Source organism: Streptopelia decaocto, assembly GCF_964273445.1.
Source record: "Streptopelia decaocto genome assembly, chromosome: 6".
Classification (NCBI taxonomy): Eukaryota; Metazoa; Chordata; class Aves; order Columbiformes; family Columbidae; genus Streptopelia; species Streptopelia decaocto.
Genome location: NC_138660.1, coordinates 58,020,037 through 58,042,904, shown reverse-complemented (window position 1 = coordinate 58,042,904; position 22,868 = coordinate 58,020,037). Strand labels below are relative to the sequence as shown.

The following is a 22,868-nucleotide window of genomic DNA, read 5'->3' as shown; positions in this document are numbered from 1 at the left end:
TTAGGGATTGTAAGGACCTCGAAAGCTCATCCAGTCCAATCCCTGTGCCAGAGCAGGAACACCCAGCTGAGGTTACACAGGGACGTGTCCAGGCAAGTTTTGAATATCTCCAGAGCAGCAGACTGCACAACCTCTCTGGGCAGCCTGTTCCAGTGGCTGTCACCCTCACTGAGAAGTTTCTTCTCACATCTAAGTGGAACCTTTTGTGTTCCAGTTTGCACCCATTACCCCTCGTCCTGTCATTGGCTGTCACTGAAGAGAGCCTGACTATATCCTCTATCCTCGTCACACTCACCCTTTACATATTTATAAACATTAATGAGGTCACCCCTCAGTCTCCTCCAAACTAAAGACACCCAGGTCTCCCAGCCTTTCCTCATACGGGAGGTGCTCCACTCCCTTAATTCCAGAATGCAAACTGATTACTGTATTTTAAAAGTTAAGCTAGAGGGAAGGGTAGCCAGAGAGCCAGGAATCTCTATTTTAAATAAATCTATGAGGGGAAGGCGGTTGTTAGAACTGGATGAATGAGACAGGTAAGCTGAGGCAGGCATTGGGTAGTCTGTAAACCCTGCAGTACCAACCAGTGGGGAACAGGGAAGGGAAATTGCAGCCGGAATTTGGGGGAATATAAGCAGGGGCTTTTTGTCCTATTATGTGTGCCTACCTTTAGGTATAACACCCGATCTTGCAAAATTGTTATTAAAATATGCTTTGCTGAGAGATCCTGCCTGGGCCTGTTGTATTTGCAAGGTAATTGTTTCCTACACTAACATCCCTCCAAAAAAGATGAGCTCAGTAAAGTAATCAGTGAGCTCTGAGTCTTCCAGGCCTCAGAAACATGGGCACACATGTGAAATAAGACTGACCGGGTCTTCTATGAACAAATGTATTTAATCAAAAAAGCCCAGAAACGGAATCATTAGTATATTCTATTTATAGGAATGTAAGGACAGAAAATGTACAGTTTGAAGCTACATCCGTAGATGATCATATATACTGCAGTACAGTAATAACGACATGGGACAGCAAGTAGTCACCTCACAACAGTACACATGGGTGATTAGACTTACAAAGGAAATATTTACAAACTTACCTTTACAAAACAACATTGTGTGCATACAAAATGAAATTCGCAATAAAACTGAAGACACATTTAAGGCAGACCAGCAATACACTGAAATAGTTAAGGCTGTGGAATTACTTTGCACCTTGAAAATGCTGAGCTGTTAACAATACTGTTTCTTTTTTCCTCCTTCAATTGATTGTTGCAAAGATTGAAAAGCGTCAATATATTCCAACTGTTTGCTCTCATCTCAGTGAGTAAGTCTGAGATTGAATTTTTTTTTTTTGCATTTCCTATTACATTTGCCTTTCAAAAGTTATCAGCAAATTGACCTCAGTTGCAGAGCAAGGCTGAACAGTTTGGTAGAAAGAGAAGTAAAAGCACCAGCATCAGAAGTTGGACATGAAGGTGAAATATGGCTTGAGAAGATGTTGTTTTTTCACTAGTTCCATAATAGAGACTACAGTTACAGTGAATAATCAGTATCCTGATGCTATGGTAACACTCACCACTATACAGATCCCAGGACGAGAATTCATCACTTGATGGCAGTGTGCAGTCAGCCTAGTAAAATGGGATTTTTATTTTGTTTCCTTGGGAAAGCACCATTTTCTGATGGGACGTGAAAGAATGAGCTGGAAAAAAAATCCAAGCCCTGTTTTAGAGGAGAATCTACCTCTGCAGTGAAAGGAACAGAAACACAAACCAGGTGGTTAGCCCCTGTGTGGATTAATTATCTGTTAGACCTTTGTATATACAGACCAGCCTTTACATCTGTCTCTGAAGTTTATATTATCCTGGGTCACTTGATGCAGTCCCCTCATTGCAAGGGTATTAAAGTATGGTTTCATATAGTCAGGTCATTATGTGCATTTCTGTATTCAGCCTTTATTTATGGTATTCGTAACAAAGGCCCAATAACATTGTTGGAAATGCTAATGAACTCCACTGAAGCCATAGAACTTGTATAGGTTAGTTGAGGGGACGGACTTTGTCTCGGCATTAACTGACTTTAAAGATAAGATGCTTCTAAAGCTAAATGTTACTGAAAAAAGTTAATTTTAAACAAAAAAGCAGCAAGACTAAACAAGACTTGTTGGTACAAGTAGGAAGAGGGCAGTTTTATAAATTTTAAAGCCTGCATTGCTTTAAAATATTGAAGTTTAGAGCCCCAGACTGGCTGTGTGACACCCCGTAGTAACACGTGTAGATGCCTGGAGCCAGTGGCTCTGTGTGTAGTGCCGGTCTGCACCCAGCTTGGGCTGCTCCATTACTATTATAGTATTTCTGTTGGTCTGAAGAAGTTTCTGCAGAAGCCAGACAGTGCAGCTGCCATCACACCTTCCCTTGGCTGCCTTGGGAATACCCTGAGTGGTAAAGCTGCAGGTGGAAATCTTCCCCTCGGAGTCAGCTGCTCTCCAGGGAGATTTGCAAAGGCCTAACAGAGCGTGATGGGAAACCGTGTTTCCCCATGTTTGTTACCGGCAATATTTCACGCACAAAAAATCCAGTAGTTGCAGAATACTGCAAAGGCGGGTTGGCTCTGATGCTTCTTACTCAGTGGACTTGCTCCAGGCCTCCTTACTGAGCTCCTGTAACCTCTTTACAAGAGAGTTACAGTTTACAACAGTTACAGGACCCATTGGATCTGCAGAGAGGCCACAGATTGGCTGGAAAAGACCTCAAGAAAGCAAGTCCAGAATATTTCCTCTGTATTTATCATACTGCAGCATTTCATGTCAAATTGGTATTATGCAGGCAAAATAAATCTTTGAGATAAAATGCAAGAACAGTTCATAATCACGAACATATCTGGAAGTAGTTACAGGTTCCAGTTTTCCTGAATGGGCTGTAAGAAGAGCAGTGCTCAGGAAGAGGAGCTCTCTAACATGAATATGGGAAAAAGCAGAACCGTAATGGAAAGCAACCTCGTGACATTCAAAAATCCTCAGAGTTCAACACCCTCAGAGTTCACAGCTCTCTCTTGAAGAAGAATCACTTTTTTGAATCCGAGCACCAATACCTAAACGTGTCTCATCTTTCAGCCTGTTGGGGTTTTTGTCTGTTATTTGATAGCAATTGGACGCTTAAATATTCCCTTAAACAAACCAGCTTTCCCATCCTGTGCTTCCAAAGTGTCTGCTGTTGCAGTTTGAGATGCGAATGCAGGAGGCAGGAAAATAAAATGATAAATAACTGCAGCTTTCATGTGAAATATGAGAAGTTGTTTGTTTTAATGCCAAGCAGAAAGACTGTGGCTTAAACTGTACCCACAGGCGTCATAAAAGTTGTGGGTTTTGTAAACCACACTTCTATAAACATTTTTTGTTAAGGGCAGCACGATAACAGCACCAAGAGCCAGCTTTGACAAATAGGAAGAAGTACAAACAGTCCTGTAGGGAGAAAGTACCTGAGGCCGGTGCTAACTAAAGATAACCCTTGATGACTATTGTTTGAAGGCATTTCAGTTGCTAAGAATTGCCATACCTTGCACTCTTTCTCAGGATGAGAATCTGGTCTTTGTCTAAGAGGTGCTGCTGGATTGCTTAGAACATCAGCTGCTGCACTGCAGAAGGGAATTGAGATAGGTTCTACCTGATCAGAAGGTTTAGCCTTTTGTGAACACGCTCTTGTTCAAGCCTTTTCGCAACTTCCCCTTGTATTAGATGTCTCTCCATCGGCACATGGCCTCCTACACCACGTCTGACACTGCTTGGGTACCCAGGCTCACCCTTCTGACTGTGGCTTCCCAACCTCGAGGTCTGTTCTTGTATCACATGCACGCAGTGCTGAACGTTGTGTCGTTTTGTTTATTTGTTTGTTTGGTTTTTGTTTTGTTTTGTTTTGTTTTTTGCTATGCCTCCTTTCTTCTCTACTAGGAGAATACTGACGACTCCAGCGTAGTGAGAGCAAGCACAAAGAGAAGGGCCAGGTCTCCTACCAGCATGCCGTGAAACTGAGCTTAGAGGTGGATCAAAAAAGGGCTGGCAGAGTCCTGAGAATTTAACAGTACTTGCAGAATATCTCTACCACCTGCTGGCAGAGACAGCTTTTGCTCCTGCAGATATATTGCAGCCTTACAGTGCAGTTACTCGGCAAGTGAATTAAATCTGACACTTGCCCTTACAAGAGAGTCTCTGCTGAGCACACATGGTCAGATCAAGCCCTTTTCCTCAGGAAAACCTTTAGTAACAACTGACATTTCCCATTGCAGACACAGCAACGGCACTCAGCACCCAGACAAAGTCCTCGCACGCCAGGGGAAAAAAGAGCAGTTGGGGAAGTGTTTCCCCTCCCAGTCCCACTGCTAGAGAGGAGGATTTGGCCAGCCTATGAACTGCTGTTTCGTCACTGCAGGCTCCCTGCCTTGGTTGTACTTAAGGCTGGCTCTGTAACTGTAACATCAATGTGATGATGTTGCAACTTGGCTTGCAAGAGAGAAATTATTTAATTGTGAATATTTTTTATTTTATTACAAATTAGGCTTTGGACATAAAAATATCCTCACAAATGCTTTGGTGATGAGGTGCTAACGGTGGCTGAGAGATATTTACAAGTTTGGAAATGAAACAAATGACATACTTTAAACACTGAAAATTATTTTCAAGCTGTAAGCACAAAGGTGAACTCACCACTCCTACTGTACTTGGAAAGGCTTAGATGGACTTTGGGCCAAGCAATTCTGAAGCTAGAAATGGAACAAGATCCTTTATATATATATATATTTATATATATATTATACAATCTATGTATACTGAAAACCTGTGATAGAAAAAAATTGTCTTTGTCATCATCATCTAGTTTACAGATACTGCAAAAATTGGACACAGCCTTTTCTCAATGCACAGGTTTTGCAAAAGATTTATGTACAGTGTGTATAAAATACTTTTAAAAAACCCATCATAGTCCCATTGTGCTTAGTCAGAACCAGCTCTATGCTCCAATGAATTCATTGCCTTCATCGTACCTCTGAAAGGTACTGCACATTGACTTGACACAGCAGAAAGCCCAGGGATTAACGGGGGATTTTGGTCTGAGCACTACCACATGATGAGGGTCTACCTAAGCCAGACCACCACGGAGCCAGTCCAGCAGGGACTGGGGCCTGGTCTTGCATGTCCTGCACAGGCGAAGTTCCCACCAAGATCACAGCAGACCTGGGCATACAGGGTGTGCAAAATCTGTCTGCTAGCCCGGAGGAGGCTTGCAGTGACTTCAGCCCAAACTGACTTGGGTCCAGTTCTGCAGTACACACTAAGGTTAGCCTAGTCTCACACCCCCCACTACCCTACTCCTAATCTATCATACATTTTGAAATCAGTTCAGCAAGATCAAGAGGATTTCTTATAAGGCTGCCTCATGAAGATTAAGGCAACTGCAATTTTGGCTCTTGTTTCCAGTTGGTGTTTGCTTCCTGCAGTCTGTTTTTGGTGGTGGATGCAGCAAAAGTACATGTCCCAAGAGGAGCCAGCCAAGGGGAGGCAGCGGGTACCTACTGCTGTTCACCCCGCTTCGCTTTCATCCCGTGGAACTGAGCAGGTGCTACCACCTCCACTATGATTTGCACCCTGCGATGAGGGAAGCCACGTGAAATGCAAATGCTGGAGACGGGACTATGTACAGACAGATCTGCCTTGTGCCTGCTCGCTCCCCACGCCCTGCCCCAGGACTGGCAGTGTGGGACCCTAGGGACGAGGCGTTACGTGCCGGGGGCCAGCCTGCTCATCAGGAAACTCTTGACGCTGGGGACGGGGTGCACGTCGTACTGGTGCCTGCGGCGCTCAATGAAGGAAGCCAAGCGGGAGGTATCCAGTGGGATCTTGGAATAGCTGCCGTTGTGCGGCTGCAGCCATGGATGCTGTAAACATGTGGCTGCTGTCGGCCTTCTCCTGGAGTCTTCCTGAAGGATAACGTTGATGAAATCCCTGGCGGCATGGCTCACGTCGGAGAAGTACTCAGGGGGAAAGCTGAAATCTACTCTGCACACGTTGATGCAGGTCTCCTCTCTGCTTTCATCCAGGAACGGAGAGACACCGCTTAACATGACGTAGGTGAGGACACCAATGCTCCAGATATCCGTGCTCAGGGAGACGGGAAGGCCTTGGATCACTTCAGGAGCTGCAAACTCTGGGTTTCCGAGGAGGTGGTGGACGTGGTAATGACCTGTGATCTGAACTGCATCTTCCAAATCGATGATCTTCACACGAGGCACTGGGATCCTTAAATCAATCAGCAAATTTTCTGGCTGTTGAAAAGAAAATAATAAAAAGTTAATTATGTTTTTGTCTAGATTTCATTCTAGATAAGCGTCTATCCAAATATTTAGCTTTGCTTTTTAGGTTTAATAGCCAATCAAAACTCACATTTAATCAGATGTAGGAGGTACAGATCAGGAAAGTGAATGACAAGGAGCCAGCTCAGCTGTTCTTAACACTGCTGTAACTTCAGATCAATGCTGAAATTGCGATGACAACATCCTCATTTTGCACTACGGCAACACTGAGATTTTGTACATTGCCCCAAGTACTCCCAGTTTATTTTCCGGAACTAACCTCTACAGACTAAGAGCACTGACAGATTTTTAAATTTTGAACCAAGACTTGTGTATCTGGTCAGTTTATCTAGATTCCATTTGTTTAGATGACTAAATGGCTACATAAATGTGCATAACTTGTAGCAGAAATATTCTTCATGAAGTAAACATTCAACTTTGCTCCCACTACCACATATGCTGGGAGGGATGCTGGTGTGTGCCATTATGGTTGCTGTCAGTTGACATGGATGGAGCTGCTGGTGTTCCCTTATAAGCCAGAATGCAATTATATTTCATCCTGGTTGGTTTTCCTTCTGTTTTATGAACTCTTTCAGTATTTAAGACCTCTCTCTCAGTGGGAGATGCTCTGGGGACTGAGAATGGATTTTCCTTCCTTTGTTGGCTCTGATGTAATTTCTGAATTTACTTCTTGCACCCCCTCTAGACTCACTTTTCTGTCCTATAGCCCCTCATCGTCATAAATATTTTACTGCTGCCTCATGGCTATATATATAAAGCAAAGTTCACTACACTGCTGTTTAAATCTCTCTGCTTGCTCTTCTCTTGTGCAGTCTGCACATTCTCGAGCAGGATCTTGGGACATGACAGCCCATGGCAAGGTCTGCTGTCACTACCAATGCATCTCCCACTTCCCACTTAGCAACAGAAGGTGCTTTATTTAGCATCCCTCATTCAGGAGAACTGTAAATAGGTCACAGAAAATTGGCTTCCCACCTTGTTTCTGGGAAGTATCTTATGATCAAATAGAGAATTCAGTGCAGTTTCTTACCTCCCAGTGATACCTACTTTTTGACAGGTCCTATAAATACAGCGAAAAATACAAACAATTTTACTGAAAGAAAACAGCATAATTTAGCCTTTTGGGACTAATGTTCACATAAGGTATTGTGCAAAAGGAATGTTTTTTTTTTATATAGTGGTAATAGGCAGCAGAAGAATTAAAGCATCGCTTCATCTGACATGCCTGGGGGTTGGGGAGTTGAGAAGAGACCTCCTTGGAGCTGGCTTGTTCACTATATAAGAAAGTTAAATTCATCTCTCATTCTCCATTTTTAATTGGCATTTAAGTCTGAGAAAAAATACAGATTATCTGATACCCCTGGCAACTTGAATTGATGTTGCAGATCACAAAATTCAAAACATTTGATCATAACTTCAATCGCCAATTCTTTCTCATCCAAGACAGGTGCGATGTTGGTGAGGACCGCAGTACAATGCCTAATCTGGGACAGTGCGGTGCCTCCTGCCATGTGCACTAACAAAAGGAGGTATGAGCTGTGCTGATCTAGTTGAGTGTGACATTACACACTGCCTGAATTTCTTATCCACAGTGCAGCTTGTTCTTCCTCTGAGCCTCTCCCTGCATGTATTTGCCACCCAGTTCCCTGCTCAGGCTCTGCAGCACAGTGCTGCTCTCCTTTGGCCCTGCCAGCCCTCCCCAGCACCCTCTTCTCCCCTTGTTTTGGGTTCTCCAGGGCACTGCTGTGGGTGTGAGGGAGACGAGTTGTCTTCCCGACCTGCCCTGAGCTTCCTGGGCACAAACCAGCTCAGGAAGCTTGGTAGCTAAACTGGTACAGGTGTGAGCCCAAACCATTCCCGTGGATTTATCTCATAACTCCCTTTCAGTCAGGTGCTAGTGACATCTCGTTCTTGTCTCAGACATCCTCCTTTTCCTTCATTGAATTCAGAAAGCCCTTGAGAACAAGCCCATCATGAAGGAAATAGGTGCATCTCTTGTCTGACCTTGCACTGCAGGTCAGCAAGGCCTTTCTCTGGTCAATAGGTCTGAATGATAGTGCTTGTCCATTTGGTGATCATTGCTTTGGGGTACGGACTGCACCTCCTTCCTGTCTGTGCAGCTGGAACTCTCTGTACGAGAGAACTGAATAATAGCATCGTTCTCTTCTCACCTTTATGTCTAAGTGAGCCACTCTGCAATTGTGAAGATACTGCAAGGCTTCCATTGTGTCTCTTATATAGAAAGCGACTTTTTCTTCCATAAGTTCATCATGGTTCATTAAGTAATCTAAGAGACGACCGTCATCCATCCTACAAACAAATCAAATTCTGCACATGAAAGATCACATGGTATCTCTAGGAACAGTTAATATTTGAAAACAAATTTGCAATGGAAACTTCATGACCTAAAAATAGAGGAAACTAAAATGCAAGGTCTGATTAGTATTTAAGTGATATCTCAAGCTACTGCAGGCCATGGAAGTGGTAGAATGATTAACCTCAATTTTTATATCCAGCCCTTGAAAAATTTAGCAAGTCTCAAAGTAAACTCATTTGTTTAAGGATGGATTCAAGAGATGAAGGTGATTCCTTTGAAAACAGATCCTCTTAATTATTTGGATTCATCTATTTATTTATAGAGCTGGTTGCATAATGCAGAAAAGAAATCAGTGACATTTTCAGCTGGTAATATATTTTGTGGGAAAACTAACCCAAGAAATGTTTTCCACCTAGTTTTATTTATCTATATAAATAAACAAGCAAATAGCTCAAATATACTTTGTTGGATATACTGTAACAAAGAAGCATTTTGGATCTTGGTTGTTATTTCTCCTTATAGGGACAAACATAGTTGCTATACAGCTTTTTTCACCAGGAAGTATTAGAATAATGTAGGGTTCAATCTAGCTGAAACACATTTACTCAAATATAAAAATTGGACAAAACTGCCCAAATAAATCTCATGCTGTTCAATGGGACAAACTAACTGCTGATACAATTACCTAAACTTCACCAGAGCAGAAAGTTTTATTTGTCCCTCTGAAACTTATTTACTGTAAAGAAAAGGCAGTAGAAGCTCTGCAGAAAATAGCTATGGCATTTGACGTCACAATCCATAAAACACAGATGAGAAAATCCTTGCCCCACTTAAATCAGGGTGAATTTTGTCCTTGGATTTAATAGGGTTGTGATTCCTACCCAGACACTTGAATTCAAGCTCCGCATACTTACAGTTCCAAAACTAGGATGTAAGAAGTAGGAGACTCGTAGGTATCGTGGATAGTGATGTACTGAGGATGCTGTAAGTGCTGTAACAAAGCTGCTTCATGTGCTGCCTGCTCTTTCTTTTTCATTTTTTTACTAATGAATTTTACAGCAACATCTTTCCGAGTGGCTTTGTGAATGCATTTCTTTACTATGGAGAATCGTCCCCTGAAAAAAACAAAACAAAACAACAAAAACCAACCACTGAATAATGAAGCAGCCTCATGAATAAATTATGCTTAGTTTTCAGTGCAAGAACAGACTGATTTTCAAAGTGTGATTTGATTCAGTGCATTAATATTTCATAAAGAATCAGACTTAACTAGTTGTTCATAACCTTTTCCAACAAAGAGCCTCCGTCTCTTACCCTGGTTGTAGAGATTCTTTGGGGATTAGCAAACACTGAGAGCAAACAGTGTTGCTGCTTTGTGCAGCCATACTGACGTCCTCTAACAATCTCCCCTGGGTTCAATTTGCTGCCACTTTCACAGGTTCTGTCTCTTTTTTGTTTTGTTTTTAAGCTGTAGGTCTCCTTTCTCCAGTTGCTTCAATAAAGAGCCCAAACTTTCTCAGACAACTGAAAGACTTGTTAAATAATCACTAAGCAATAATTTTGTCTCACTGTTTCAGGCACACAGTAATAAATTAAGAAAACAGCTGATGTGAAAACGTTTAGGAAACCTACACAGGCTAGTGCCTAGTACCATTCCTGAAAGAAAAACTACCCAGTGAAACCATGTGCTGAACTCTTATTAACACATCACTCGTCTTTCTGGAGAACCAGACAGAATCCTATCCTTTCAGCCCCAGAGTTACTCGCCTCTGATGTCTGAGATGAAGAACTAACTGCATTAACCGGAGTTGTTTGCAAGCTCCTTATCTGTTGTCTGCGCAGAGCACCGAGGGCTGACAATGCCTGCAGTTCCGATTTGCGCTCCTGTTCAACTGACCGTCCCAATCAGTGTGTGATTTAAGTCACATGCCCAAGTGCTTTGGCAAACTCAGTCTTTGAGGTTAAGCTTATCCAGAACCAGCAAATTGTCTTGACTTCAAAAGCTCACATCAAATCAGAGATGTCAGAGAAAGATACCAGCGAGAGCTAGCAGTGGCTGTCAGAGATTTGGCTGCCTAATTACTCACAAGTTTGCCAAGCTGCAATCTTCAGATCACAACTGATCTTGAAAAACAGGATTTAGTCCATATTTTACCAGTCCGTATTTTAGTCAGTGCTTAATGTGCAATACTTTTGAAAGGAACAGCAGTTTTCAAGCTAGCTACAGAAAGCAACCTAAACTTTCTTCCATGGAAAAAAACTTCAAACCATTGTTTTGGTGTTTCACTGCAGTGATAAGCATGGTGAATCTTACCTCCCAATCTCATGCAGCTCTGCGTAAGCAAGGTCAAAGTTTTCCTTCCACGAAATAGTGGCACCATCGGCAGCAGAGTCTTTGGGAGAACAAAACACATTCAAGAAAGCATAAAGTTAATGACCATTTCCTGTAGACTATAAACTGCGTATCATAAAATTATATGAGACTATATTTCTTAAAACAGCAAACAACCCTAGGAATCCAGTTTCATACTGCTCAGGCACATCTCCAATGTATTGCACCACTAAAAGACAGAGCTCCCAAGGGGAAGGTATGGATAAGGTGGATTAAAACCTGTCCTTGCAATTTTGGGCTGAAAAGGGCCACACAGACAGTCTAAAGTCATGTCTGTGTGTAACTGGGAGCTACATTGTGTGAGCTCTCATTTCATCCAGCACAGACTATCCAAGCCAGTCACAGATCCGGTTACTGACTGGAGCTACTGAAACGTGGGGCAATGTGGGCTCTGCTCACAGCACCGTCATGAGTGAGCTTTATCTCAAATTCCTGCAGCCCTGTGCGCTGAGGGCTGCCTCCATCACAGCCTTCCTATGTCAACTGCATTGGTTATAGAATAGAATCATAGAATCATTTTGGTTGGAAGAGACCCTCAAGATCATGGAGTCCAACCATTCATCTAACTCTGACAATAAACCGTGTCCCTAAGAACCTCATCGACACATCTTTTAAACACCTCCAGGGATGGTGACCCCACCACTTCCCTGGGCAGCCTGTTCCACTGCTTCACAACCTTTTCCATGAAGAAAATTTTCCTAATATCCAATCTAAACCTCCCCTGACACAATTGAGGCCATTTCCTCTCATCCTATCATTTGCTACTTGAGAAAAGAGACCAACACCCTCCATGCTACAACCGCCTTTCAGGTAGTTGTAGACAGCAATAAGGTCTCCCCTCAGCCTCCTTTTCTCCAGCCTAAATTGCCCCAGTTGCTTCAGCTGCTCCTCATCAGACTTATGCTCCAGGCCCCTCACCAGCTCCGCTGCCCTTCTCTGAACTCTCTCCAGCACCTCAGTGTCCTTCTTGAAGTGAGGGGCACTCAGGGGGGCACATTTAGCAACCTGACTTGGAGATCCCAGCTGGTGCTGCCAGCATTGTGGAATGGCAGGGAGGACACCGGGTATGGTGTGGAGCCTGTTGCCCAGAGATGAAGGCAAGAAATGGTCTTTGGATAGAAAGCAGATATCTGGTAGCAAACTGCAATAGCTTCTGTGACAGAGTGAGGCTGTGAGCCCTGCTGTAGAAGCAGACATGAAAAGCCTTTCTAGTAGCAGGAGCTGGCTCTGAGCATCTCCCAGGCTTTCTCTTGTATTCCTGCCAGCTCCAGAATCAATGTTTTTATCAGGAGCCATCAAAGCACAAATCTGTCTCACCATACAGACTGCATAAGTGGACACCTGTGCCCACCAGCCCCCTTGCCATGCCCCACTCACCGTACTCCGGGAGCCTCACAAATTCAGACGGGTCACTGGGCAAGCTGATCCCCCAGGGATTGCTGGCGCTCACACGAAACTGATACTGGCAGCCTGGGGACAGGTCCTCAATGACGAGGTACGTGTCCAAAGTGGAGGCCACTGACTGCTGCCAGACCTGCGAGCCTGTGGTTTACGGAGGGAGAGAAGAAGAACTGAAGTAAACAGTCTCAAAATGTGAACTCAGAGCAGAGACCAACTCTGCCCAACTCATGCAGTACCTTGGGAGGTTAAAATCCACCAGGTTTTTAAAAGGCAACGTTATGTCAGACTGATGTATTTCTGTTAAACCAGAACCAGACCACAGAAATCTATTTTGTGTTGCAGCCACCTTCCAGTCTGGTTAAATGAGGGAACAAAGAAATGCCCCTGACCTGACCGATAGCGATGGAAAAACTGCAGCCCAGGGACAAGCTGATCTCTCAGGCAGTCTAGCTGTGCCTGTGTACTACAAGTGATGTCTCAGGGCAGCGTGATAAGATAGGAACAGAGAGTGAATTTGATGACAGCTCTGCTGTGAGAGAAGCGGTGGCAGCAATACTGCAAAAAGAAATACGGACAAGGGAGTCCCAGGTTAAGCTGAGACAGGGAACCAGTGCAATCAAAGAACTTTTGTGGATGATGTCTTTCAAAAGACATGGTGGCTCCAGTGAAACACAGAGCTACAGGAGGAGAACCAGCTTTCTGAGGCTTAGTATGGGCTTTTGCAGATGAGCAGAATTGCAGCAAAGAAATGCCTGACTCTGTTATGTGCTTCTGCTTCTAACAGAAACAAACCCAACCGTTGCCTAACTTGTGGCATCCAAAGGTGCAATACTTTATTCATCTGCACAGAACAGAAAAGGACCCCTGGGACACTGAGCCCTGTCACAGCCCATGATTTCTTTCAAGAGTATATAAAACTGTATCTTATTTTAGTAAGTCCAGGGCTTTGTACCTTTACATTATTTACCATGACCCATATATTTTATGTGCCCTGTGGGGAAATTCTGATTGCCAGGTCTCACAAGGTCAAGGTTGATTTTACAGGAAAGAGTCAGTGATTCTTCTGGAGTGGGAGCAATACTGAAAACTGAAAATACTGCTGCTTTTTTGCAGTTTGTTTTGGTGGCTGTTGTTAACAGAAGAGCTTTTATTCTTCCACAAAAATGCCAGTCACACTGATGACACAGTGAGGGTCAAGGCAGAGTATTTGCTAAGAGAAGGTATTAATATGATGGAATGATTAAGTTCGCACATTTACTAACATGAGGTAGGATTTTTTGAAGAGTGAAGGGGAAAAAACAGAGGTGACATACCGACACACCTAAGGCAAGGTTTAGTGCCCAGGGACTCTCACACCTTTGTAGGAAGAACACAAAAAGGGATGCGAATCACTTAAGATGCCCTTTTCAAGAGCACATGCCTGTGCATATTGGGAAAACAGTTCATTTAATATCTAGTTAATTATTCAGAGGAAAAGGGTGGTTGGATTTAAGAAAAAATGGATTTCAGAGCTGAGTTTGAAAAATATGCAGGGAACTGCAGCTCTATCTAGATAAAAAAAAAAAAAAAAAGGCTGCTTTGTTTTTGTATTCCAAGGAAATATCCACCAGAATGGATGGATACCATGGTGGTGGAATGCAAATGATGAAAGGATGCCTTAGTGATGGATATGTTCTAGCTTAGCACACTTTACTTGCTGTAAGTGACTAGAAGAAACAGAAAGGTCTCTAATATATGAGAAGCTGGAATGGATTATAGAGGGGCTTCATTTGACCTGACATGTTGGGACCTGTGATCAACGGTTAGTGGCACCACGGTGGTGGCAAGGATGATTTCAGGACCTGTTGTGCCATGGAGGTGACTTACTTCGTTCTCATTCTCCCAGGCAGTGAGTACAGCTCAAACCACTTACCTTCTTCTCTGTACTCCACAGTGTAGCCTGAAATGGTGCAATTGCCTGTACTGGATGGGGGTAGCCAGCGTAGGATCACAGAGGTGCAGCTTCTCTCCTGAGCAATGGGGCGATTTGGGGCAGCTGGAACACCTTGGAAGAGAAAACACGCAGCAAGTTTGGCATCGTGTCAACAAGTGCTAGTGCTTCATTCTGAAGATCGGGTCTTAAGTACATCAGGTGGCAGCTGTGCCTTGCAGAGGCAGCGCTGGTTTTCACTGGGTTACCAGCACAACCAGAGAAAAGGCAGTGTCATGGTCCCATTCACCTACCGCCGTGAGTCTGAGACCTCCGTACTAGCAGCTAAGAGAGAACCATGCTGCTTGCAAGCCCTGCTGCCTTGACATGGTATCATGGTACTACAGCACAGGGGGAGATTTTTCTTGCTCACAGCTGGTGGTCAACTGTACTGCAATGCCACAGGGAGCTCCCTTTGAGACTGGCTGGGAGAATCAACCCTTGGGTGCTGATCTGTCTGAGCTCAGCTGCTGCCAAGGCAGAGCCTCTTTGCTTGCCACCTTCTGCTGCTAATTTTTCCTCCAGCTCAAGACCCGATGCAAAGCCCATGGAACTGAGGAAAACAAATATTCCCACAGACTTCACCAAGCAGCGAGTGAGGTTTGAGAGGTGGGGAGGCAGTTACCTTTGAAGTGTCCAAAAATGACACAAATAAGGCATTCAAAGTGCTTCTGTGTGTATAGTGCTTGGTATGTTTGGCAGCAGATTGACAAATGACCAGTAATTCTTCTGTGTTTTGCTCCTTCAGCACAGGAGTCGTTAGTGCAGCCACTAACTTGCTTGGCTAAATTAGGGAAATGATATCTCTAGGGCAGTTTGTGAGACCAAACAAATTGTCTTTTAAATGCTTGTGACACTCCTGCATCTGTAAGTCACCAGTCAGACATTTGTCTCTGTGCCATCTCCTTCAACACAGCAAGCACCTCTCATCTCTCATGCTCATCCCCATAAGCAGCCAGGACATCATCACTGCCAAGGGCTCGGCAGCTCGAGGGAGCTCAGCTTCCCCCGGCCGACCCTCCCCAGCCCCTGGGAAGCAGCGCTGCCAGCAGGATGCAGGAGCTGAACCAGTGCCAAAGCATTTTTGTTTCCCAGATGTGATGCTTATGATCAGACAACTTAATCAAGTGCAAAGAGTCTGTGATGCCTTCAGCCATCAGTGGGAGTTTTGGCTGAGGAACAGTTGTATGATTTTAACGTCTCGATTCACCTGGCACAGCTCCATGTCTGGCTGCCTTTGCATCGGCTATTCCTGTGTGCTCCCTGCCCCCACCAAGAGAAAAACCCTCGGTGTTGAGGTCAGATGTGCTACCTTGAACTTTGATGGTCGCTGAGGTTGATGCGGTTCCATGTTCATTGGTTGCCACACAGGTGTAAATGCCACTGTCCTGAGGCATCAGGTTGCAGATCTTCAAGGTGAGCTCCCCGGAGTCACTGCGGATGCAGAAGGCCCAGATTATAAAACGCTGCTTCACTTGCTAATGCTTTTTACACCAGTTCCTGCCCTGCCTCGTTACAAACACACCTGCACACAAATCCTGTTAACTCATTTGAAGGGGCATCCCTCCAGCAATCTGGTACCCAAGGGCAACCCCTCCATATATCAGGATTAGGCAATTAATGAAACCTTTGAGCAAAATGGTCCAAATTGCCTGCCAGGCAAATCTGCTTGTGTACCTTGGAGGAGATGGGGAAGGATCACTTGAGCAGCAAGCAAAGTCCAGGAGCTGAACATTTACTGTGCCTGTCTAGAGCCGGATGCTTGGACCCCTGTATCTGGAAAGACATCTCCAGGCACATCTTTCCTGTCTTGGAAGATGCTGAACTGCTGGACCTTTGCAGTTAAGCCCAACACTGGGTGTGCAAAATGGGCTTCCCACAGATGCAGAAGGCAGTCACACAGCACAGGGTGCCTGACATTTCTGGGAAGCTTCAGACCCCAGCAACATGTGCTGTTGATCTAATGAGGCTGCCAGGCCCGTGGTCAGAAGGCTGGACATCTCACAAGAGCTAGGGATAAAGAACGCCAGCATCGACTTCATGAGAGACGCTCAATCTTTGGGCAACATGAGCAAATAAACAGCTCTGCAGAGTCTAGTGAATTTATAGCAGGTCTGTACACAGTCACTTCAGTTTGCATGTTGCGGTCTTCACTGTGCAATTTAAAGGAGTTGGCCAGAATTAAAGGATTTTGCTTGTGTAACTGCTTTAGCTGTACTGGAGACCCAGCATAAAGCCAACAATAAATTCTCTTGATGGTAGAACTAGACTAGTTCTTGAATGCATAAGCTGTTGGAAACTGCAGAAGGACTGCTGGTGTAACTGCCTGCACAGTGTGGCTTTTGCTGATCTGAATATGCTCATTTAAAACAAGACATAAATATCCCCTTCCCCCGCAATCCGAACACTCATGCCAGCAAGATTTGTAAGACAGCCGCTGATCTGCTGGGCCCCTCCTTGGCAGGCAGTGTCTTCACTGAAAAATAAATACAAATAACAAGACAATACAAGTGCTGATAGCGCACAGGGAGCCAATGCACAGGCGGAAGACTGTGATGGAAAACAGAACTCTGTATGGAAATATTCCCTCAGCCCAAGCCCAGCCAGAGGCAGAAGATAACGCACTAGCGATCAACTGAGTAATGGCTAAAGAGATAATTTTGGGTACTCTGGGGCAGCTGCACAAGCCAATGGTCTCTGAAGGAAGCTCTTGATCAGCTGTAATTTTTTTTTATTGAACATGTAAAATCCCTTCTCTCCTAGTGTTCGTTTTTCACTTTGAGTGACTTTGTACTCCCTGGATTCATGTCAGGCTGCACCAGAAGTGCTGAAAAGTTTGGATGAAGGATTGTGTCCTGGAGATTTCCACTGCAGTTTGGCCCGAATCGCTTATATAAGCCACAGATGAGCATCCAGCAGCAGGCTGTTACCTGATCTGAATTCAACTCCAGATCTTTTGGGATCTTCCCAGTGTTTGTTGTAAAGCTGGTTTTCTTGCCCCCTCCCCCCAGTCTAGTCAGGCTGGGAACATCATAACAAGCATCTTTCTATGCAAGCACAGCCAGATCTAGCCTTCCCAGGAGCAAATGTAGGCTTTTTTAGGAACAGCTCAGGAAAACTGCAGGATAACTCCTGCAGTAACCCACCTCTGCCTATGAAATGAGAAAATGCCCAATAAGCTATAGGTATTGCAAATCGGTGATGGTTTGCTTTGCTCCACTCCTGTTCCTACCAAAGGTGAGCATAGCACTGAACTCAAGCAGAGGAGGCTCAGCAATGCAGAGGCAATATTAGCCACACTAATATGTTGGAAACATTAGTTGCTTCTTATTTGCAGCTGACACATGAACTAAATCAGAGAAAACTTGTGTCTGCCAGCTACACACACTGTGGATATACCCTACATCAGCTTGGGAAACCATAGAGCCGCCTGGGCCCCTAAGTTTGACCCTTTCTACCTGACGTGTGGTGCAGTGATGTGCAAATACACCATGCCAGACCCTATTAAATGCATTTCTGATGAGCCTTGTAGCCTGTCTGGTGCCACATTTGAGGGCAACATGACCATCACACACAGCTATGCTGGGACCCAAAGGCAGGACCTTACCAGGATGACACTGTGTAAGTGGCCGTGCTGTTGTCATTGTCAAGAATGTTTTGATCTGGTCCTTTCCAGGTTATTGTTGGTTTGGGCCGCCCACAGACTTTGCACTGCAGCATCACTGTGTCGCCGAGCAGGCAGGTGATGTCCACTAATGGCACAAGAAACTCTGGAGCCACTGGAAAAAAAACATGGGGACACACAGATCACACCTTCTTATATCTACAGGTGAGAATGTTCTCCATACAAGTCTAGAGAACACATTATAGGAACAACTATGGAATTGGGGTCCCAAACAGCTGGGGGTTGTGGGATTGTGTTACCAGAACTCTCCCTTCACTGAAAACCAGCTGTTGAGAGCTCAGCAAAGGAGGCAGCGGGGACTGTCTGCACTGCAGGCCTGTGCTCTGGCAGGAGCGTGAGACTTAGTGAAGGCAGGTTTGGGGGGTTGAGCCTCACAGCCTTTGCTGCAAGTGCTGGTGAGTGCAGAACATGTGGTTGTACCAGGGGGAATCACAGTTTCTGACTTGCCCCTCCGTGCCTGTCACCGCACAGCTGTCCTTAACTCACCTTCTTGAATGAAATTGGGGTTGATTATCTGAAAAATACAAAGAAATAAAAGCATTTATTTTTCTGAACAGCAACAATGAGGCGTCTGGTTCCATACACTATCGTGGTGGACCTCTGACTAGGATCACAGAAGCACCGACCAGTGGCTACAACAATCTTGAACACCCTGCAGACACAGCAAGCTCTAGTGACACCTGAACAAGCCTGTGCACAGGTAAATGAAAGCTATGGCTTCTTGAACTTTGATAAAAAATCACAGGTAACAGGCACAACACTGAGGCTGAGGAGGGTGGACACGCTTTCTCTTTGCTTGAGTGATAATGCTTGAGCCATTAACTCCTTTATTCCCAGAGGTGGTGTGTGCCCATCGGTGGCCGGCTCCAGACCCATGTCACGCAGCCCCTGCAGTCACCATGCACCTGGGACATCTCACCAGCGCTCTGGCCACTAACCAGTTTTGGGGAGATGTCTCTTAACTTCTGCTCAGCTTCAGTAAAAAAAAAAGATAAGGCACTAAATCAGAAATACTGACTTCTTTTTTGCCTTCTGACATGTATCGGTCCTGCAACAACTCTTGATCCGTCACAGTGAGTGAAATTTCATTCATTTTGTTGGACTGCTGGAAACTTTCCAACCTGGACTGAGGTTTGGCTAACTGGGAGTTATTTTATCTAACTAGTTAACTGATCAAGTTATCAAAGACTTGAAAAACTACTGTCTTGCTGTGGCCTGTATATGCCAATTACCTCATGTAAACCCTGGAAGCGATGGTGGGAATAGTGAAGGCAATGCCAATAAGTTCTCACATACAGCATAAATCCTAACTACATAGTGGTGTACAATAGTCTAGATGTTCTACCCTCATTAAATATTTAAATAGTCTCATAAGGCCTTTTTATCCAAATTCAAACTAATAATTTGATATCAAGCACCATAAACACCAATGTGGTTTATCTTGCCCTAAGTATCTTTGTTACTATCTATTTCAGAGCTATTTTGGAAGATGCCAATGAAGCAGTGACCTAATTCATGGTCTGCTAAAGCTGATGGGAGTTTTTGCAGTAGTTCAGAAACCAGGCCACAAAGCAGAAGCAATAACCTTTCAAAATACCGTAGTTACATCTTAAAGATTTATATTTCTGTTTTGGCTTTATAAATAGTTTTCCAAGGTGAATGGCTCAGCGTGCCATTCAAGGAGGCACTCAAGCATATTCAGATTCATTTTGGTTTCACAGCTCTTCTTCCTAGTCCCAGGCAAATCTCTGGTACCAGCAATGAGAACTCAGGTATGTTTTCCCCTGTCACCACTAAAAATCCCAAACGAACGAGGCATAACATGGACTCACCACTCATGAAGGTTCATTTTTTTTTCCCTACAGAAACATACCTTACGTGGACAAATTCCTCTCCATCTGAGACTGAAACTATCCTTTTCCTAGCAACAGGCAGAATTTGATCCTTCAGGACACATCTACAGAGACCACGTTCATGGTACTGGCTGAAACAACCGGTCAATGCAAGTGCTTTGCACTCCGTGCTCCAGAAACAGGTAGGGGCTGCTGCCTGTGGGCAAAGCCAGTCTCAGTTCCTACCACACAGCCCGTCAGCCCTAAAGGTCTGTACCTTGTGGGCAAAACTGTGATGGTTTGAATTCTCAGATGCTTCCAAGAGTGCTGAGATTTCAAACATTTCATCCCCAGCATCCCGTAAGGAGTCAACCTCTGCCTGCATGCCCAGAGAGGACTCTTTGAGCACTATATTTAAGGCTTATTTTTTAAGCAATGTAAGAGGGCACTGGATGAAGAAGAACATCTTCCCTCCCACTTGTGCATGTGGAAAAGGAGAGATGGATCTTTGTGATTGTGTCTCTCATACAATACAGCAAAGGAAGAAAAAGCTATTCTGTGGATAATCATTGCTTTCCACTTTCACTCAGTGAGACCATCTACATAACAGTTTACTAACCTGAGGCAACAGCTCATTTGCATGTACATCTTCATTTTTTGTAGTTTTTGGCTTAACTGGAATACACATCCATCCTCCAAAGCTCTCTCTTCCCTGCAGCATGCACTAAATTCCCTTATTATTCACTGATTTCTATCCTTGTAGGATTAGAGATCAGGAGAAAGAAATGCTACTAACACTTTATATTAATTTTATAACTCTAAAGGATTCATTAGAGTATGCAGCTACAATGATTAATGTAATGGATATTTCTATAAATAAATAATGCTACATTTCTAATGACTTCCAGGGCATCATCATTTATAATAAATGCCTTACCGATGTTTTTTTCCCTTGCCTTACCATGGGAATATCAGAAAGCAAATTACTGCTGTTAGATAATATTGGAAGAGTCTATGGGTAAAATTTACATTTCCTTTGCTAAAACTTTATCTGTTAATTAATAAAATGTTACATAACAACACTCCCCAGCCACATTGCAGCTTTTGCCTGCTGTAAGTTTAGACAAAAATAGAAGCCTGTTTGCAAGAGCAACGTTTAAGTGCTACCAAACTGATATAATACATCGCTTAATTAGGGAACGGGACTCGGTCTGCTTTGAAGGAGGGGTCAAATTATGGGGTGAGAAGTGCAGAAGTAGGAAAGCAAAGCTTCACAGCCAGCTCTGCTGGCTCCCACGTCCGCTCCCAGGCCTGAGGGTTTACTGCCTCTCTCTGCAGGTTGGATGGATTTCCAGGCTATGGGCAGATGACAGGAGATGACACTCCACAGAATCCTTCTAGATTAAGTAAAAGACCTTTGGAGATGATCTTTTCATTTGCCAAATAGATTTTTAAACCCCATGGGTGGAGAGGAGGGCTCCAGAGCGTGGCCCCGCTGCCCTTGGAGGACGGGAGCTCACGTACTGCTTGTCTGCACATCCTCCTGCCAGTGCTGGGGCTGGTTTCCCTTATGGAATGACTTGCCAAGCACCTCCCACGGCCTCTTGAAAACGATGGTGTGTGCAAAAAGCTGGAAAAGCTGTAAAAATGCCTGCAAGTAACTCTTCCCAATTCTCTTTCCCAGGGCTTTTGCAGAGAGATGAAATCCATGCCACGCTGCTCTGAAGAGCAGAAATCCCTGCCAGCGAGGGGCCCAGGACAGCTGCTGGTGAGCAGGGTGAGGTGCTGCGCCCTGAAAATGGGGGCAGGGGGTGCAGCTGCCCCACAGCCACCGAGACTCAGGGGCCAGTTTGCTGCACCTGCAGCACATGCTGCCAGAGATGTCTGCATGGGCAACACAGGGGGCTGCAAATCCAAGGGACTTCTCTCTCAGAGAAAAGGAGGTGAAAGGTGGCCCTCTCCAGCATTTTTCTCCTTATGTTAAAGCCCCTGCTTGCCCAAGGGAGCTCCCACACAAGCCAGAGGGCAGTGATGATGTTTGTGGGGGAGATGCAGGACTCCTGGCTTCTGTGCATCTCTTCCTCAGGGAACGCTCTGCACTGCTTTGAGATTACCAAGTGGAAAAAAACCCTGCTGGTTTTTGCAGAGTTTTACTTTCCTTCTCTCTGAAAAGCAACATGAGGATCAGCCCTGAAACCGCACTCAGTCCACAGCCATTTGAATGAGGATCTCACAGCCCGTCTCTCAGCCGAGCATCCCCGGCCATGAGCAGGGAAGGGTGACCCAGGGCCTCTCGCTGACAAGGGCTCCCTGCAGGAATCCCAGCAAACACCAGCTGCACCACTGCAGCTGCCAGCGAACAAACTGGTGGAGGTGGAACTACCCAGTGCAAAAAATGCTCATATCGTCTTCAGTGTTGATCCACAACAGGTAAACACAAACCCTAAGGGAAGAAATTCAGTTGGCAATGCAGTCACTCCTCAGGTAAGAAACACAGTGAGATTTTTTTCTCTAGGAACATTAATTTAGCTGAAATGAGATAGATTTATTTTTTCCATTGGATGAAATAACTGTAGCTCAGTCCAGGGTAGGTGAAAACTTCTAATGCTCCCTCCACAGCTAGGAGGTTTTCTGTTTCAAACACAGTGATAGCTAAAAACAGAAACCACGGACAAGGTGACAAAGACAGACCATGAAACGGCCTCTGCTTGAGTGATGTGGGGTCTAGTGCTGACCAGGCACAGACAGGGAGCTGGAAGGAGGGGGGTGAGAAGAAGAAATGGGGGGATGGGCCAGGGTTATTGAATAAAAAAGCCAGAAATAGACCTTCCTTCTCCCTCTTCCAGCCTGCGCTGTTTCAGGGCTCCAACCAAGAAAGGCACATGAGGCGCGTACTTGAATGCCTTTGGGGAC

The 22,868-nt window shown here is 44.7% G+C and overlaps 1 protein-coding gene across 7 annotated transcripts in view; it reads right to left on the bottom strand.

Moving 5' to 3' along the window:
- Positions 1-921: 921 nt before the first annotated feature.
- Positions 922-22,868, bottom strand: part of KALRN (kalirin RhoGEF kinase) — a 513,163-nt gene continuing 491,216 nt past the window's right edge. For 6 of the 7 annotated variants that reach the window (XM_082056725.1, XM_082056718.1, XM_082056719.1 and 3 more), the window contains 9 exons: positions 18,610-18,637; positions 18,046-18,217; positions 15,751-15,872; positions 14,382-14,513; positions 12,446-12,610; positions 10,991-11,069; positions 9,591-9,791; positions 8,531-8,669; positions 922-6,311 (listed from right to left, as the gene is read on the bottom strand). In XM_082056725.1, the coding sequence (XP_081912851.1) occupies positions 5,766-6,311; positions 8,531-8,669; positions 9,591-9,791; positions 10,991-11,069; positions 12,446-12,610; positions 14,382-14,513; positions 15,751-15,872; positions 18,046-18,217; positions 18,610-18,637 (1,584 nt within the window). In that variant the 3' untranslated portion in view covers positions 922-5,765. Of the gene's footprint in view, positions 6,312-8,530; positions 8,670-9,590; positions 9,792-10,990; positions 11,070-12,445; positions 12,611-14,381; positions 14,514-15,750; positions 15,873-18,045; positions 18,218-18,609; positions 18,638-22,868 lie in introns of those variants that run through there. The other variant, XM_082056723.1, reaches the window with a different exon arrangement.